Source organism: Aulonocara stuartgranti (genome assembly GCF_965226115.1).
Source record: "Aulonocara stuartgranti genome assembly, chromosome: 19".
Lineage (NCBI taxonomy): Eukaryota > Metazoa > Chordata > Actinopteri > Cichliformes > Cichlidae > Aulonocara > Aulonocara stuartgranti.
The window spans coordinates 718,019-737,091 of record NC_138955.1 but is presented as its reverse complement, the minus strand read 5'-3'; the positions used below and the strand labels follow the sequence as shown (position 1 = coordinate 737,091).

Below are 19,073 nucleotides of genomic sequence, written 5' to 3'. Positions count from 1 at the left end.
TGCTGTTGTTTTTTGTCCAAATGACTTTTTTTTTTTTTTTAGATAAAAGTAACTGACAAATGATACTGTTACCCATCACTTCCAACTGGACACAAAAACTGGGCAAAGAAACGCAAGCTTGCTAGCTAATCGCAACCTCATTAATGTAATTTGAATTTAGCCATTGTTTTCATTTTCTCTGCTCACTCATACAGCACATTCAATTACAACTCAATGTAAAAGAAGCCCACATGTGACCATTAAGTTATTACCCATGTAGTGATGAGATATTTATAGCAGGCTTCAGGCTGAGGGTTGAATCTGTGGCTCATAATACAGAGCAGGTGCCATTAGTGCTAATCTGCTGTTCTCCCTTATGCAGGTATTTTACTGTCCTTGTTACAGGCCACTGAAGTGAAACACAACAGATGTGTTTGAATTCACTGCACGCTGTGGCTTTAGCTCAAATAAAAAATTACTCTTAGGTCTGTCGAGTCAGAGAGCCGGGCAAGCAGGAGTTAACAGCGGAGGCTGGAGTGTTTTGATTGGCTTTGTAGACATAAACAAGAGCCGTACTTGTGTGTGACCACTGAGCCTGACCCTAGAGATAGACGCTTCACTAATGGGCGTCTCTTTCAGCCGGCGGTCCAGCTAGAGGAACAGAGGAGCCATTGTTTGGGCCAGGGAAAGCCAATGCTCTCCCCATTTAAGTGTTGATCCTAGAGGAGCTGAGGTAAACAGCTAGAGAGAGAGAGACTGGGGATATACTTGGAAAACTGCTTCCAATTTACTAAAATATCCATGAAAAAAAAAAGCAACCAACCTCTGCAACCTCCTCTGCAGAGATGGCATTAAGGCCTGCAGTCATATGACTGTTATTCTTTGGCAGCTGCATGTACATTGCACTGTTAATTAATTCTTATTTAGGCATGGAGTTCCTCCACTTAAAGCACATAAGACACAGGATTAAGAGGGGAGTGCTGAACAGTTGTGTATGCTCAACCAACTGTGACTGGAATAGGCGCTGTTGTTCTGTTTTAAACCACATCCTCTGACACACTCATTGCATGCATGTTTTTTTGCGTCAGGGGGGCCACAGACAAGGGAGTTGCTGTGCTACAAGCAGCTAAACAGGTGAGTCAGGTGTCGGGAAACTGTGAAACTGTACCTGGCATGCCTGACAATAGAAGTGCCACGCGTGAAGCCCTGGAGGAGCAGACTGTGCGCCGTCTGCTCTCCTGAAAGAAAGAGCTGGAGAAAAAAAACTTGCACCTTTTGTTTCGGTGTGACTCACTTCACACGTACTTAAACCTTTATCTTGGACAAAATATAGATCTTTAATATAAATGAATGCTCCGTTTCTAAACACTGTGCACACAGACTAGGAATGCACAATTAACTTTGATATTTACATGTGTCAGGAGTAATCAGTCTCTTCCATGACTTCGGGGCATCCATGCTGCGGTGTAATAAATCTGCAGGAGCTGCAGGATTGGCTTTAACCTTTTAGGATATGACTGTAACTCTTTTTCATTTTCTGTCTTCAGTTGTCATGCAGTGCTTGCTTTTCTGCATATGTGCATGTGTGTGAATCAGACAGCCTCTATTAAGAGTGTTTTGGAAGACCCACTGCTCCCACCAAATTAATGACCTAACAGCAGGAGGGATATGATGGGCACAGGCTGCCAAACGCCTGGGCGGATTAAAATACTGGCTGGCCTGAGACACTTCACCAATCTATCAGTGGTTTCTATTTCACAACGCAGAACTACTTAAAGCTCAAGCTTAAGAGAAGAGTGGGAGTGGGTTAAAATAGCAGTTCTCCATTTTTTTGTGTGTCACAGGTCAGATTCTGGCTGCTGTGAAGAGAAAATATTAACAACAGATTTATATGTGAGAGACTTTTTTTTTTTTTTTTTTTTAAATCAATGTCAGCTTATTTCGCAAGAATGTAGTTTCTGTTAAGTCTTACTAAGCCTTTTACTTTCACCTTCAGAGATAAGATTTCTCTTACCATGCTCCCACAGTTTTTACATGCTATGGGCAATTGTACGTGCTAGTGATGGGATTTCCGGCTCTTTTTAGAGAGCCGGCTCTTTCGGCTCCGAACCGGCTCTTCAGGTTGTTTTGTTGCTTTAATTAGTTTATTATTAACAATAATATAAAATTACGCACAAAAGGAATTACTAATGTAAAAAAAAGTGGTTTTATTTCTATATGTTTATATATAAATATTTACGGTGGCCCCTAGAGACAAAGCACGTACAAACTACAAAACACAGCTACCTAGATCACTTAAAGTACACAATTGAAAGCATGTGTGTATTGTTTGTGTATTTATACACAAGCACTCATATATATTCAAATAATTTAAAAAAAATGTTCATTTACCTGTTATTACCACACACCAAATCCAGTCGTTGGTACTTGCTGGCTTGTGTAGCCACGAGGTAACAAAAGCTCAACACTGCGCCCAGCATCCTGGAGCACTTCTGTTGTCTTTTTATGTGTTTTGGAGTTTGTACGTGCTTTGTCTGTAGGGGCCACCGTAAATATACTTTTATTTATTCACTCCACATAAAATGTAATAAACAAATCATATAATACAAAAACGAACTATTCCCAGTTCAACTTATAACTATTCAAATTTTCAGCTTTTTCCTTTTAAACAAATTAAAAATGAAACAACACAAAACACTCCAAACCACAACACAATTAAATATAAATTATAATATGAAAACAAAAAGAAGATGCACATTCTCTGTCATATGGACCTGCATGAATAAACTTTCTGAGTCCTTTATCATCTGCAACTGAAAATAGTTGTGGATGATTACTATACCTTTCTAATGTGACGTTGTTGTCCCTGGCTCTCTCTCTCTCTCCCTCCCGCTCTGTTCCTGAGCTACTGAGAGTGTAACTACCGCCCCCCCCCCCCCCTCTGCCCAGCGCAAGCACAAGGCTCGCGTGCGGAGTGACGCGGTAAAAAAGTGAGAGAGAGAGGGTGAGAGAAAGAAATATAGCCCCCCCCCCGCTCGCAATAAGGAGCCGGCTCGCGTCGTTCACGTCAAAGAGCCGGCCCTAAGAGCCATTTCGTTCCCGACCGACACATCACTAGTACGTGCCCTGAGAGGTCAAATGCACTGCAAGAAAACTGCAACATGCAACATTCACTTTTTTCTATGCTTTTAAGTGCTTTCTAACTAACAGTCACCCACCACTGGATGCACTGGAGAGCAACTTGAGGTTTGCATCTTGCCCACAGATATGTGGGGGGAGCCCGGGATTGAACCACCAACCTCACGATCAGCAGATAACCTGCTCTAAATCCTGAGCTACAGACACCCAAAAGAAAGCAGAAATATATAGAAAATATAAATAGAAAACTGCTGCAAAAACACAACGTGTGAATAAAACACAATGTTAAAAGACAATCACGCATAGAAAAAAACAAGTGTCTTTGAGGAGACAATAATGTGACGGAACAGCTGCGGAAAATATGCGAAGGATCGCGCAGAGACACGGAGGGTGTTAGGAGTAAGAAAAACATGCAAAACAATGTATGTTATAATCGCATGATTCGTATAAAACTAATGTACCTGCTATTAGCTGTTTACTGTTAGCTTGTCACTTCTGCAGCTGCACTTTATTGTCTCCCCCAAAACACTTTTGTTTTCTCGATTTCCTTTGTGTTTTGTACTTTTTTTTGTTTGCTTTCTGTTCTTACGCTGCAGAACGTTTGACCTCACAGGCCACCGTACATTCGCCTTTAAAACAAGCGGATGTTAAGCCTCCGACGCTGCGGGTGACCTGCAAACATAAACGTGACTCGAGTAGACACCTTCAATAAAATTTTATTGAAAAAAGTACCAATAAGCAACAAGAAATCCAGAAGAAAAAAAAAGGATTTGTAGAGCAAAGCTCCGCATGTACAGCATATTGCACTACATAACAAATTGTCTTTACTTCCATTATTATATCAACAACCAAAAAAAGAAAAAAAATGTATATAAACATAAAAATGAGTGCACAGTAGAGTCTCGAAAACACACAATCAATGTTACAAAAATGCTACATGTTCGCTGGGTCTCATTTCTTGGTATACAGAGAGTGTGTGATAATCAAGACTTCATTGAAACTGAGCAGTTAAAGGCATATTCCAGGGTTTTTTCTTTCTTTCTTTTTTTGTCTTGTTTTTTAAATCTTTTTTAGAAATACATTTACACTTTATCAGTTCTGTAAAAAGAAAGGACAGTTTCATGGTTACGAGCTCATGAGCAAAATCAACCGCAACCATGAATTCATTTGGTTTTGTGTATACAGGACAGTAAGATGTGCAAGGAATGTCGCAAGCTCATTTGTCTTTAAAAAAAACAAACAAAAAACCCAAAATGCTCTTGATCTCATTGACTTCAAAAAGGATCACACTGGTATTAAAAGTCATTTTACAAGCGTGAAGTGTCCTTATAAAAGCAGACCCCTTTTCTTAAGAAAATACAATTTTAAAAAAAGAACGTTAAGAAAAACCACGAAGAAGAAATGTTATTACTTATAAAAATTCAAAACTTTCCTCAAAGGAAAAAAAAACTTCAAATTTATATAAAGTGGACTACAAAATTCAAGACACTGACGGTTTCAATAAAATACGCATGTCTCTTTCTCACTGTCTCTCTTGGGATTTTCTGCGCTCACGTATGCCGTTTGAGGCTCGGGAACCTCATTCTAACAAAACTATACAGGGCACCACGGTGGCTTGTTTCCCTTTCCAATAAATCAAACCGGGCCATCGCACCCGAGCCTACTTGCTCGCTGCACTGAACACGCCTGACACGTGGCGAGATCAACTGAGGAGAACAAATCAGAGTAAATACTATACATCAACACTCAACAGATAAGAAACCTAAGGGATTTACATATACAAAGTACTTTCCAGTGCATACTGATTACAACACAATGATTAAGATTAAAGAATTGAACACATACGAGTAAACTGACGCCCTGTGACTTGAGGAAGAAGGCAACCTTTTTGTGTCTAATGTCATGTCTGCCGTTACTTGTTATGAGGGAGAGGTCGTGTGGGAAGGCGTCATTTTTGGAAGGTGGAATTTTGAGTATCAAACACTCATCTGCAGTCTGTAGTTTTCTTCTTTGTGAAGAGCAGCAGCTGTACTTATGTTTGCTCGGTTTAGATGATTGGCTTAGCAGTGACACCTGCCGCCACTTAAAAAGTAATCGTAACTACACATTTACAGTAGTTGTTCTAAAGGTGAAGACGGCGTAACGATCGCCAACCTGCTCTCCACAGAGCCAAACAGCCGAAGCGTATACAAGTCCGGAGACCAAAATAGAAAAAAGGAAAACAATGAAGTAATTGCACACACAGGTGTATACAGTAGAAATGGGCAAATACACTGAAATAAATAAAAGAAGAAGAAAGAAAAATAAATTACAAAGAAAGTGAACCGATGAACAACAACCATGTAATGAAGGAGCAGCACAAAGAGGAAGTCAAGAGCTGATGGTGAGACGGGGAGCTACACGGACTGGCTCAGCGTTCACGATCCGCAGGAAACTACAACCACAACCACATTCAGTGCACCTCGCACCACCTATGACTACTACGCTCAGTAGCTCCGTCCCCACCACAGCCAGCAAGTCAGCCTCAAACTCCTCAGTCGAACGGTACCTTTAAGAAGCGTGTGCTGAGAAAGTTGGCCGAGATCTAGGTTAAAATGGAGATGGGAGAAGCGACAACACCTCGAGGGGGTTTCGTCACGTATTAATCGGCGAGAACAGCTCTTCTTCTAACCATGTAACAGATTCTCAAGGTTACCAGTAGCCCACAAAAGTCTGTCCCTGAGACATCTTGAGAAAAAAACAAAAAAAAGCCCAACAACAAAAAAGAGAAAGAACCTAATCGTCATGCAGTGATAAACTTGACACATTGTAAGGAGCATGTAATTACAGACCCCTGATATGTACTGCTCCTTGGGTCCAAAAGTTGGCCTGGGTTCAGCAATGAAAGAAGAGTAAAACAAAACAACAAACAGCATCTTTGACAGTGTCTTTAAACATATTCATATTTCAACAATAATTACAGTCTTTTTCACTTTTTCTTTTCTGTTTTTTGTCCATTTCAGAGACTGCCCGTCTGCTGAGTCAGTGGTGATTATATGTGCTCAAACATCCCAAATCTGGATCTCAGCACCAACGACAATATTTATACCCCATAAAAGGTGGCCTGAGAGATTTTGTTTTACGCACTGGGTTCGGCATATTGTTTCGATGTTCTGAAGATACAGCGGGGCCATGAAAAAAACAAAACAAAAAATCAAAACCTTTTTAACCGAGCCAACGTGTCTCTCTCCAACTCTTCAGTGTGGTCTGAAAAACTGCGTGAGCGATCTTTCGAGAAGTGTCATCCAGATTGTGTTCAGTCAGGCCTCAACACTGAGGCACGTCTCAAGACAATGCGAATGGATAAATGTGAAATGCGGTGGTAAGGAAACAGGTGGTAAATGAAAAAAACAAACAAACCAAAAAAATCAACCTTCATACGAGACAGAGGTTAGCTTGTCAACATTCGGATCTTTTGAAGGGTGGTATAGTGCAAAAACAGTGGATCCACAGCTCCACTTCAAGGGCATGGAGGTCTGAAAACAATCAAATGAAAAAAAAGCATTGGAAAAACCCCCCAAAAGGGAATATCAGAGTAATATACTGGGAACAAGGGTCAAGTGAAATGAATAAAACAGCTGGTTTAGGTGTTACGATATCTGCAACAACGTGATTGACTTGTGTTCTAATATAGTGCAAGACCTCTAATAGTTGTTTACATGCGTGCAAGAGTCGGCACGTTGACGTGCGCTACATGTCAGATGTCATTTGCCCCCCGATATGTTGCAGGAAAAAGGCTAAAATGACAAGTAAACCCAGTAAAAACCCAGGTTAAGTGAAAGGATTTTAACAATAACAACACAAGATGTCCAAGTGCACATGCCTTGTTTTCCTTTTTCACTTTCTTTTTGATGTCTGGCAAGTTTGCATGCAGTCACCTGGCTTGTTTGACCAGACGGTGACGTTAAGAAGCGCAGACTCCACCCAGAGAGTCAGCAGACCCAAACATCTGACATGTATCGCGTGACTCTCTTTGCATATTAAGATGACATATCACCGTGCGCTCACTTTCACACGCGCGGTGTTCCCAGTATTTCTGAACAATACCAAGAGGTCGTGTTCAAAGAAAACCAAGGAGGGACAAAAGACAAACTGAAAGTAAAAAAAAAAATGAAGAAAACATAAATGTTCCACTGAGGTGAGGTGCAAAATGCTTTTGTTCTGAGAAGTCGCCTCTTTGGAAGTTAGTAAAAATCGACTTGACTGGTCACCTGGGAAACTTCCTCTGCGTTTTCTTTCACTTCCTAACCATCTTCTCTTGCCTGTCAAAACTGCTCAATACTCATTCTGGCAGAAGACACTGAATAAGGCATTCCCAGGTTCTGTGAGAGGTCATTAAAGTGAACAAGAACAATGTACTGTACAAAACCACTACACCACAGGTATGCCAAAAAAAAAGAAAGAACATTGCCCATTAGTGGAATCTCAGAGCAACATGGCATCTTCTTTGAAGGAAAAAAAACAACAAAAAACCCCCAAAACACAACCTGGTATAAAAGTTGGTTGTCTCCGTCCCGCGGTGACCTCAATTGTTTTCTCCCCAAACAGACCCGTGTTAGATTAGACAGTGCCAGTAGGAGTCCAGTTCCTCACAGAGATGAATGAAAAACGGGGGACAAGGTCGCCTCACCTCCGTCCTCCACCCCCTCCTCCGGCTATGAACCCCCTATCAAACAGAAGGCTGAGAATGGCCGCGGCCAGGCGCCACCACATCGGCCCCTGGTTCCTTTGGTTTCGGTGATACTGAAACAAAAACAAGACAAAACGCACAACAGTTAGAAACTCAAAACACAGCACCAGACGCAGCCATTATTTGGGGTTCGCGTCGTGTTTATGTTGTCGGCGACCGACGCCGATTCACAGCGAGCATAAAACGTAACGAGACGCCGATATTTTCAGGGCACTCCGCTCCGCTTCCCAGCGATGCTTAGCAGAGAGGATTCCCTTTGTGTGCAGGATCCTTTACGCGAGCCGGGCTTTCCCTACAGACATTCCTAGCCATAAACACATTTATCGCACGGTCACACTTTTTTTTATTCTAATCTTCCTGGCACAGACTAGCAGCCAGCAGCTCAGGAGGAGACTCTCTCAGGTTTGCGAGCCAATTGGATTGTGTGCGATTAGGAGGATAATGCTATCTCTGCCATTGAGAAGCTGAGATAAGATAATTGCACCAAATGGGATTAGAGGGCTCTTGATGAGAGGCAGGGAGTCTGTGGAAAAACACACGTGTCTGCACGAGAGGGCTACAGTAGATCTCATGCCCCGGACGGAAGGCAGACTCCGCTACACCTGATAGTTCCGAGGCTATTTTCAGACCAAGAGGGCCGTAAACTGAAAACAACTGGGGGGCGGGGTTAAGATTACTTTTTCAAAACAATGCATGAAAGTGTACTACGTTGTCTTGATAACATTGTATTACTGTTTAGAAAAGCCAAAATATCCTAAGGCAGCGATTAGATACGCCATATTTGCACGACTAGTGTCCAAACCTTGACCTAGTTAACAGTCAAGAACTGCCACTGTGATAAGCCTCTGGGTTTCCATACCGTTATCACACTGTGGTGAACTTTGCAGGGTGTTGCATAAGCTTCAGCAGTTTCCAGCCAGCATGTTTGTATTCTACTTGCTTTCACCTGAAAAAAGAGGTAAAAACGCTACGGTAAACACAACCAGGAAGCTGTTTGTTTCATTATGACATGTCTAAATTTTGCCCTGGAGATATTTTGATAAGTATATAATAATAGTGTAATGTCTACTTCGAATAAACAAAGGGGGTATTTATTAGAAAGCACAAAATGTTGCATCGCTGGAAGCCGCCATGCTTGAAGTCTTGTAGTTTATTAAGTTACACAAGGCCGGCTCTGCCATGAAAGGAAGGGGGGCGGGGGGGGATGCAGGTATGCAATTATATCAATACTGTATGTCAATATTTAACGACAGAGGATTTTTCTGTCAGAGCGTAAATCTCAAAATGAGTCAAGTTCCATGAGAAGCGAATTCGTCTTTACAGTCCAAACCAGAATGCCCCCTGTGACCTTTCACCCTCCATTCCATCAAGCTAGACACAAAGAAAGTGAGAGAATAAAAAACAGCAAGAGTGACAAAAGGAGGTGTGCAGGCCTGCTGCAAGTTAGTCATGAGTCACGACACCAACTGTCAAAATGAGGCTCTAAATTTAGCCAGCGATAGAGAAGCAGAGTGGAGCCAGATTCCCTATGTCGTCACGCTGACACCAGCCTGATGTGCTTTATCAGTGCAAGCTGTCTGTCAAGCCAGCTGCTCGCAAGCTCTGCCTTATCGCTTGAGCAAACAGGCCAGCCTCTGCAGCGAGAATCCCCGCGTTGTTCATATCGGCGAGCGGAGAAGGGCCGAGTATCATGCGAACATAGCGGTTGCATGAGTTAATAGGCAACAGCACAAACAGACGTTCCCGTCAACACAAATAATCAGAGAACAATGAAAGAAAAGTAAATACCATTTGTCATTGCTCCCAGCACCACTTTCCTCCCTCCCCTTCCACAAGTGCTGAAAGGAGAGAGTGCCGTGCCCTCACTGGAACAGTGACGAGATAAAGCGACAACCGCTGCGTGTAAGCGTGCAGGCGCGCACACGGAGGAGATATTCAACCCTGCTTTCAACACCTCCTATCGAAAGCACCAGGAGTCGTCTCCCTTAAAAAAACATGGGGATGAAACCCAACTCTGCTCCTTGCCCTGCGCAGGCTGAAGCAGTCTTCCTGCCATTGTGAATGCCATTATTGCTGTGTCTCAAATGGCAGGCCCGGCTAATGTCAGCCATCCCTCTGGGGACCTTAGAGTCCCCTCCAGCACTTTCTGACTGAGGAGCAATTTATCTGTCAGCATCCGCCAGCACTCCCTCCGCCACCTAATCCCTCCTTTCGCCAGGGGCCACGGGCTCCCATGGAGAGAGCACCGGCAGCCACGTTGCACCAAAATCCATCAAAAACGATGGCAGTCGAAGGCATTTAGATTGCTCTGGGACAAGTGTCTGCGCTGAATAACTCGCCTACTGACAGGAGCAACAGGAACGAGACCTGGCAAACAGTACCGCTATTATCCAGCGAGTTTTTCTTTTTTTTTTGTGCTAACTGCCAGACCGTGCGATACTGAGAAGTGAGAGACGGCAAAAGAGCAGAAAGCAGAAAAACAAGTATGGGTGTATTCATGCATGAGCATGTACACATGCACGCACAATACAATAACTTGCACAACCAGAACCAGAAATAGTAATTACAGAGGCTTCAGTGGAATCACGCATCCAAAACCACACTTAAGTGTTTGAGTTGTAAAAACATCCCTCAATAACAGCAAACCACGAAGACACTTAGCACAGTAGCAGAAGCACAGCCATGCTCGGAGAACAAAAGAAAATAAAAACTTTTTTTTTTTTTGGCCTTTATCAAATATTCACTATCTAGGCATATGTGTCTTCAAGATATGACTTTACAGGATGGTTTTCACTCTGACTGTCCTCTCTGCTGTTTACTCAACCAGCAAAGTGAGCACAAACCACTTCCTCATCTCTTGACCCAGGCCTGCCTCCGATGTGCGTCAGTAGATCCTGGTCGCACACATAGCAACCCTCCTGTCTGACCGTCTGTGTGTGTGTCTGCCCGTGTCACAATACATGAGTCATGCTGCGGCGGTATAAATAACATCTGCTTGATAAAGTGCATGAGAAAAATCAGAAGCTGTCTCATAGGTTAGAGTCTAAATTTAAAAAGAAAAAAAGATTATATATATATACACATGTATACTAGGGCTGCCACAAACGATTATTTTGATAGTCGACTAGTCACCGATTATTTATGCGATTAGTCGACTAATCAGATCATCATCCATTGGACGTAAAACTACAGCTTATTGCACCAGCATTCATCTGCTCTTATATAACTATCATTAGCTTACAGCTTTAAGCTTTTAAGGTGCTAACTAAAAATAAAGACAAGATGATAGTTTATTCAATTTTAATGAAATCTGCAGATTGTTTTGGTGAAGTTTAATAAACTCCTTGCTATCTAAAATATAACAGGACACCGGAGTATATTCTGGAGCATCTCACACTTCTGATAATCAGCTGTCTGCTTGACGTTTATTCAGCTGTGTAAAAACTTTAATCTCAGCCAAACCGATTTACTCAGGAACAAATAAAATACTGAAAAAAGTCAAACAATAACATTTTTAATTTATCTAAGTGACTTATATATCATGTTTAACCTGAGTAGCGAAAGACGGCGGTGGGTTTGAAAACAATTTGCCGGGAGTCCGGTGTTCTCACGGTGCTAGTGACCTAGCTCCGGCTAGCTATCGAGCTAGTGGGTAACAGACGCCTCCGAAAACGTCGGAGCGCTTTTGAAAATATGCGGTGTCTTGATAAACTGAGCAGATATTTGAGGTTTACACAGCTACATTCTCGCCTGAAAATATGTTAAACGTTTATTTTGTGACCCAGAAAGAATAATAAGAGTAATATTAAAACTAACTAGCTGCCGCCATTGTTGGAAACTGAGCTGGGCTGTGCTATGAATTCTGGGACACAGCTTCTTCTTCTTCTTCTTCTTCGGGGTTTAACGGCAGCTGGCATCCTTGTACATGCAGTGCTGCCATCTTCTGTTTCAGTCCGTTATTACACTCTTAAATCCTGCTTCTTATTCTTGCGTCTTTTGGGATCTTACAAAGCTTCAAACGACGCGTCGACTATTAAATCAGTCGTCGACGATTTTGATAGTCGACGTAATCGTGACTAGTCGACTAATCGTGGCAGCCCTAATGTATACATATTTTTATGTGCACGGGTCATCCCATTTCCCCACAGGGAGTTTTTAAGACAGCTTAGGACAGTTGTTATTTGATCATGTGAAGTTCAATTTCCATTCTCCATCCCCCCCCCGTATACATCCTTAAACCATCATTATTATGGATCTCACCTCCGCAGTCTGCCTATGACTGAGAAAACGTATTTTTTGGGTGTGTGTGTGCGTGTGTCTCCTGTGGCTGCGCCTCGCAAAGGGAAGGGGCTGCCTTGAGACTCCCTGGAACCACAGCTGTTCCCCTCTGGGCTCACGTGGGGAGCTTCGGGTTACAACATGTTTACCTACTTCTACCACTTCTGCTTTTTTTCCTGGATGTATCAGCATGCGTGCATGTGTGCGTGTATAAATGTGTGAAATAAATATGTGTGTAAAGACTGTTAACCACCTGTGCAACAAAAGTACTTGCACTTTGCAGGAAATCTCCCTGGAGGGGGGGGGGGGGGGGGGGGTCTGTGCATATTTTGTGCATATTTAAAGACAAAGAAATAAAAGCATGTCACAGGTTTTACAGCACACCCAAACAGCAGTGATATGCCGATACAGTGGACACTGTCGCTGTGACCACCGTGTGTTGTTTGAGTGCAGGCATCCTCCACACCAACAGCCTTCAGAGCACATTAAGGAAACAGGGGAAAAGAGAGAGAAATAAACAGGAAGAGGAGGCAGGGGAAGGGGGTGGGGTGGGAGTGGGGGGGGGGGGGGGGTGAAGGGCTGTCCTCGTTCTGAAATGTCTTTGGCTTGAGGGAAAAGAGGGGCAGAGGGGGTGGGGGTTAGGTACTGGGGTAAAGTTCTGCATGTGTATAGCCTCTCCAAAACAAATATAAAGCGAGCACCGTAATAGAGAAGAAACTTTTGACCCACAATTAATCTCTGTCAGATCAAAATGAGATCCAAATATTGATTTAAAAAGAGCAAAAAAAAAGGTTTGTGGATGATGTGGCTAATGTGTGGACTTAACTTTTCCCTGCTCCGACTTTATAAACACTTAACCTGTGGTGCTTATTCGCACACAGACACAAGTTTCGTCTCTAGTTTGATGGCAGCAAATTTAACTTTACGCTTTATGGAGTCTTTTGTTTCTTATATTGTTGACAGAACATTGGCGTATCTTCCTGGCTTTACTGCTCTCATCTCACTGGCTCAGATAGGACACATAGAGACTATCTGACAAAAACAACAACAAAAAAAAACAATATAGGTGTATTTGCCTGTTATCAGGCACAGGGAGCAATCTGCAATTTAGTCAAATTTGAAAACTGTCAAAAGAATCGGGTTGCCCTCCACACTTAATGTGAGGCACTAAAAGCATGCTTGTTTCACTACCATTCGGCACCACCGTTTGTCTCCCAGTATTGCACAATCAGCCGAACGCATCCATCCTCCTCACCAGTTGCAGGCGTTCCCAGTGAAACTGGTCTCCTATGAGCTGGAGTTTCTGTCCAATGCAGGCCTCCACGCTGCGAGCCGCGGGTCGCTGGCGGGGCAGGCGCTCCATGCTGTTTTGCTGCTCCGTGCTTCCTTGTCGACTCGCTCTGTGATCCCCGACGAGCTCGAAGCGTGCCGGGAAGTGCAATCGAAAACCTGCGTTACCTGTCGAGTGTCAGGACTCATGCTTATTATTTTGTAAACAACACGTGCTCAGCAAAATAATCTCAATACAGCAATGACGCCGAGCGTGCCAGTCTTTTACACACAGGTAAGGAGATCCATCAGTCTCCTGAAGTACTGCCGAACGCGCCTTTCAGCAAACAGGTTGCTCAGCTATATATCCACAGTTTACCCAGCTGTGATTATTCCTTTGTCTTTTTTAATGACCTTTAATAGTTTCACAAAATAAACCCACATGACTAGTAGTTATAGAGCTCCTCTGGAATGGTTACTTGTTTATGGCACCAGAGTTATTGCTGTCACTGATAATCAGCTCTCTGAAGAGTTGCTGCACAGGTGAGCACTTCTGTCACATCCTTTCAGTCACAATGCCAGTCTGGCGCCTTTTGAATAGCAAAGCAGCTGGGTACACTGCATACAGACCATAAAAGTGAATGTGATGACGACTATGAGGCGCCAGAGGTGAGATCAGCGCAGTAACGCTGTTAACCATCCCTCACGGTGAGTCTCGCATTGTGCTCTCGTGCGTCGGTTTTATAACACCGGTTATCACGCACAAGGCAGTGTTCCCTTTTCCTCCCCTCTTTTGAAATATGGTATGTTGTCAGCCTCACCGTAGAAGAGTGGTCTGGGCTCCTCTGCGACTCCACAGGGCAGCATGCCGTTGTTTGGTACCAGGGCAGGACCGGGTGTCTGTGTGCCTCGATGTTCACACTTTATCTCCCTGAATGTGGTGCGCCAACAGTTGGCTTTTGGCTCAAACACATCGTCCTCCTCATCGTCCATACGGGGTGCGCTTTGAAACGAGCAGCCTTAAAAGTAACGTGACAGGAAAAGAACAAAGGAAAGGTTAAAGCCGAACACGTGTAGTTCATCTTCCAGCGGGGCACGGCGTCCCAAGTTCCCTTCGCTAATGAATCCAACCTTGGAGAAATCCACACTAAGAGCTGATGAGATGATCTCAGACACATTCATTAGTCGTTCCTTCCTCCAAAGCATTCATTATCATTATAGACAACCTGTCTGGCCTATAATGAGTGCCCTCAAATCAATAAAACCACAGTGGATAAGTTGGGGAAGAGAAAATGAGCAAACGGTCTGCCTTAATTTGTGGCAAAGATCTCAGTGCTTATTTAGACAAATAGCTCTGCTCAACTCAGTGATGAAACCACATAATTCACTGTGGTTAGGCAAGTCAGTTGAGCCACAGATACATTTAAAGGACTTTGCTGCCTAGATTAAATAAGAGGTAGATTATCTTTTGTCTGTGCTAAGCACATGGATGGGGGTTTCAATAACAGTCCCATAATTACTAACTTTGCTAATAGTTGGTATTTTAACAGTACTGCTGCACCGTATGTATATAAATATGAAAGTTATATAGATATTAGAGCAGATATTTGATGCCAATAATAAAATGCCTCATTATGATTCATCATACTCAATTTACCGCAGTGTGGCAAGAATCTCAAGGAGCACTTGGCAAACTCTCCAGAGTCAATACTAGACTGCACTCAACTCTACAGTGGGTCAAACAGTCATCAAAATACGGGTGAAATTCAAGTTGGCCTCACTGGCAAAACTCAAAGTCACCACTGCAGTTGTATTACGGGGTTAGACTACTACCACACTTCCAAATTAGGATCCACAGCAAAAGGGTAATGACAGTCTTTGAGGATAATCCTACGCCACTCTCCCTTCCCTGGTCTGTCAGCCTGCCAAGCTCCCGGAGAAAGGAGTTTTCATTTCTTCACCCAGCATAAGCAGATTGGCCTGGCTCTAGCATGCCCAGACCTCACGATATACTGTGTGCGTTCACAATAAACCCTGTGTGTAAAACCACTTAATGCTTTGTTTTGACAAACACACCGAAAGAACATGTGCGTGTGTGTGTGTGTGTGAGAGAAAACCTTAGGTTCAACTTCCAGATACACAGGCTTGCTGTCTGTGCTGCTCTACTGACCAGGCAGTGAGTTGCATGTTTGTGTCAGACAGTAGCTCCCCCTGCTGCAGACAAATTAACAAAGGGGAAGGAGGGAAAGAGGTGGCGAGGGAGCTCTGTTATTGACACAGTTTCAATCCAACGGCTTTAAGAGCCTTCCACCACGCAGTATCGGCTTTATGTAACATTACTCACACCGAGAAATGAAGCCTTCTCACGCTCAAGCTCGGCCACACATTTATAACATATAGAAATAAAGCAGAGCGCGTTTTAAACCGACATTTGACCGAAAAGACATGCAAAAATACAGCTTGAGTGGCGTGAAATAAAGACAAGCGTGGGCATATGTGTAATACGCTGATTCATTTCATTATAGGAAGAAAACAGTCGTTACTGCGTTTTAACAGAGCACCCGGGGACGCACTCGGCGCCCCGCGGTCTGAAGTCCATTCACCAAGCCGGGCTGAGCAAACCGGGAAAGCCGGTGTAATTCAAATCTGCGCTGGGTGAATGACAGGCAGCACATTTAACCGCGTTTATGAGCAGACAAGCCCGGTGGTTATGTGCAGTAACATAGGGCGAATGAATGCAGACGCGAATGGAAGGCAGCGGCACGTTGCGCTGTCGGTTCTTATTTTTAAGGACGCGCTTGTTACCTGATGTAATCAGCTCGCTCCGGTGGACAGAGTGTGCCCTGGACGAGGACATTTAACAGAGTTTAAAAGTGTCTCCCGTGAACTTACCACACAGATCGGCTTCGCTGTAACGACTGTCCTATAACCGGAAAACAAAAAGAAAACAAAAGAAAAAAGCCTAAGAGTTCAGAATCCCGCTGAGTCAAACGACTTTAGTCCTTATCGCCTCCACGACTACTTCCATTCTGCGAGGAAAAGCGCTAGCAGCCTATGTCTTTGCAGGCATGTCAGCTGACTCCGCCAACGGGGCGTGGCGCGAAAAATTAGTAAACAAACCCTCTTTAAAGAGGCTTGCTTTCCCTCCGGCACACTTGCACTGCTTCCAAGCGAAGAAAGCATATCCCTTTAAGAGCCGGCTACATATGGGTGCTGCAACCAATAGCCGACTTTGTTGTTACCCGGCCTTCTCGGTCGTGTAATCAGACACGTGGAAGGGGAAATTCCCCAGAGCACGAGACCGCTTTCTCGCTACTACTGTTGATCATCTGGCTGCTCTGGTCAGATAGCGCTGTCATCTTGTGGTGTTTTTCAGCCGTTCTTTGCCCTGACAGCTGTATATTAATATATTTACCTGACATTTGCTGAAATAATTCAGCCCACAATTAAAGTTGATTACAGCTCGAAGCATATATCACAGTATGCTGCATCCTGTGTTTTTCTCTATGGTAAGTACTGTGCAAACGTCTTTCATTTGTTTATATTTTGCAAGGAAAATGAGAAATAGGTAGAGTGATCTACTGCAACGCAAACACATGTGTGGAAGCACAGCTTATTATGATTATAGAACAGAGGTTCTGTAATCCTAATAAGCTTGACTGTCAATATTTGGTGTAACCATCTTTATTCTTGACCGCAGCCTGAACTCTCTTTATGTAAAGTAGTCTACAGGAATAGTTCTCCAGGCTTGTTGAAGAACATTCAGAGCTCTTCTTTGGATGCTGTCTGCCTGTTGTTCTGTTCTCTGTCAAGATGATGCCACACTGGTTCACTGATGTTGAGGTCCAGGCTCAGCAAAGCCATGACTGATGTGTTTTTCTACCCAAGGTATACATTTACTGCACAATCCTGTTTCAGATTGTGTTTGGAAACTGAAAAATTAAGCCAGGTTTGAAATCTGATGGCAGCGATATTCAAAATCATTGACTGAAGTGGGGCTTTAAAACATGATAGAGCCTCCACTGTGTTTTACAGACAGCTGTAGATATTCACCGTTGTACCTCCTGACCTCGTCTGTACATTATTGATAGGGATTTAAATTTGGATTTTCACCTCACAAAACCTGTTATCGCTGATTTTCAGTATCGTTCTTGTGTAATTTGGGACACCTCAGCCTTTTTCTCCCCATTTCCCTTCCCTAAGAATGGCTTCTTTACAGACACCACTCCACTGAAGCCATTTCCGATGATGCTTTAGCAAACAGTAGATGCATTTAAGGTCCAGATGCATCTCTCTGATCCTGTGTCAGGTCTTTGCTAGATTTTTCCCCCTTTTTCTTAAGTACTTGACTTTCAGACACTGTCCACAAATTACTGGGTCCCTGACTCAGGACCATGACAGTACCCCCTCTTAAGGGCTGGCTCCAGACAGTCCCAAAAACAGCAGACCACCAGGCCCGAGCAGGTGGAGGGGGGTCCAGGATGGAGGGCTTGGAGCAAAAGCAGAATTACAAGAATTATTGGCTCATTGGAAGCAAAATATAAAGAAATGAGGTTTGGTTTAAAACTTTTGCACAGTACTGTAGGTGTATTCACATTCACAGACTCAGTTTCTTACTGGGACAATAATATACTGAACAGCATCAAGTCACTATAGTATGATATCTATGTTTCAGTAGTTACTTGAAAAGGCAGGTCACATCCTGTACCTTAGAGAGCAGTACACTTTAGTGGAGAAACCAGACTTTTGCTAAAAGTGAAATATATACCAAGGTAGACTAGTTAAATATTTTGTCAGACACTGATTATATTCATTTCTGCTGGTCACTCTGACCTGTCATAGACTCTGCAGTAAAGAAGTCATTTTTAGAATGATTTCAATATGTAATGGATGTGAAACTGTATAACAGTGTAAGAGACAAGTCAACATCTATGAAAGGCTTTATGAGAGATCTGTGTACCACACTCGCAGCTGAAGACATCTAAACCGTGTCATTTGTGCTTTTGTTGATGCTGCTGATAAGTGTATTCTTTAAAACTGTGGTCTATGTACCTCTATGTTAATGTGACACTATATTGTGGGTCTATAAATCCACAAAAGGTGGGCTTCATGTCAACATTTTGCCCAAGTGTAATTTATTATGTTTTCCACTTCTGATCGCCACAGTGTTTGAACAAAAGTACAGGTTACATTTACAGACTATAATTTCAGAAGTTTTTATGCCTGTGTTTGTTCAGTGTCGGTAGAAATGACCTAGATTCAGCTGGAAGAGGACTGCATCTTGATCAGTTTAATTAGGCACCTGCAGAGAATACTCACGCTTTTGTTTTTTATCACAAAAACAATAATCAGAGGCTTTTCACAGATGCTTTAACTGGGACAGTATGATAGCTCTTGAAACTGTCACATTATCAGAGGTTTTAAATCAGGTCATCTCAGAAAAAGCACAAATTACAGAGTAATTGGCAATCCAAATACATCATAAAAATGTTTAACTTACGATGCTGAAGCTATCGGAATGGATGCGAGGGAATGTTCAAAGAAGTGGAGTTAACAAATATGTTTGTCCCTGAATAAAACTGAAAGCAACAAAGAGCAATGACCCCGGTTTCTATTGGACAGCATTGCATATAAACCCCTGGGGCACAATTACACAGTAATTAACACATAATACACCATG

At 43.0% G+C, this 19,073-nt stretch overlaps 1 protein-coding gene across 2 annotated transcripts; it reads right to left on the bottom strand.

Annotated features, from left to right (window-relative positions):
• Positions 1-3,817: 3,817 nt before the first annotated feature.
• On the bottom strand, positions 3,818-16,474 carry bmf1 (BCL2 modifying factor 1). 2 transcript variants are annotated; one of them, XM_082516854.1, is made up of 5 exons: positions 16,286-16,474; positions 14,215-14,412; positions 13,380-13,582; positions 8,706-8,792; positions 3,818-7,899 (listed from the first exon to the last, which is right to left on the bottom strand). In XM_082516854.1, exons 2-5 carry the CDS (start codon positions 14,384-14,386, stop codon positions 7,783-7,785), a joined length of 579 nt encoding a protein of 192 aa, XP_082372980.1. In that variant the 5' UTR covers positions 14,387-14,412; positions 16,286-16,474; the 3' UTR covers positions 3,818-7,782. The 2 variants fall into 2 exon arrangements, with proteins under 2 accessions (XP_082372980.1, XP_082372981.1); XM_082516855.1 differs by lacking the exon at positions 8,706-8,792 and having other exon boundaries at positions 16,286-16,471.
• Between the last annotated feature and the right edge of the window lie 2,599 nt (positions 16,475-19,073).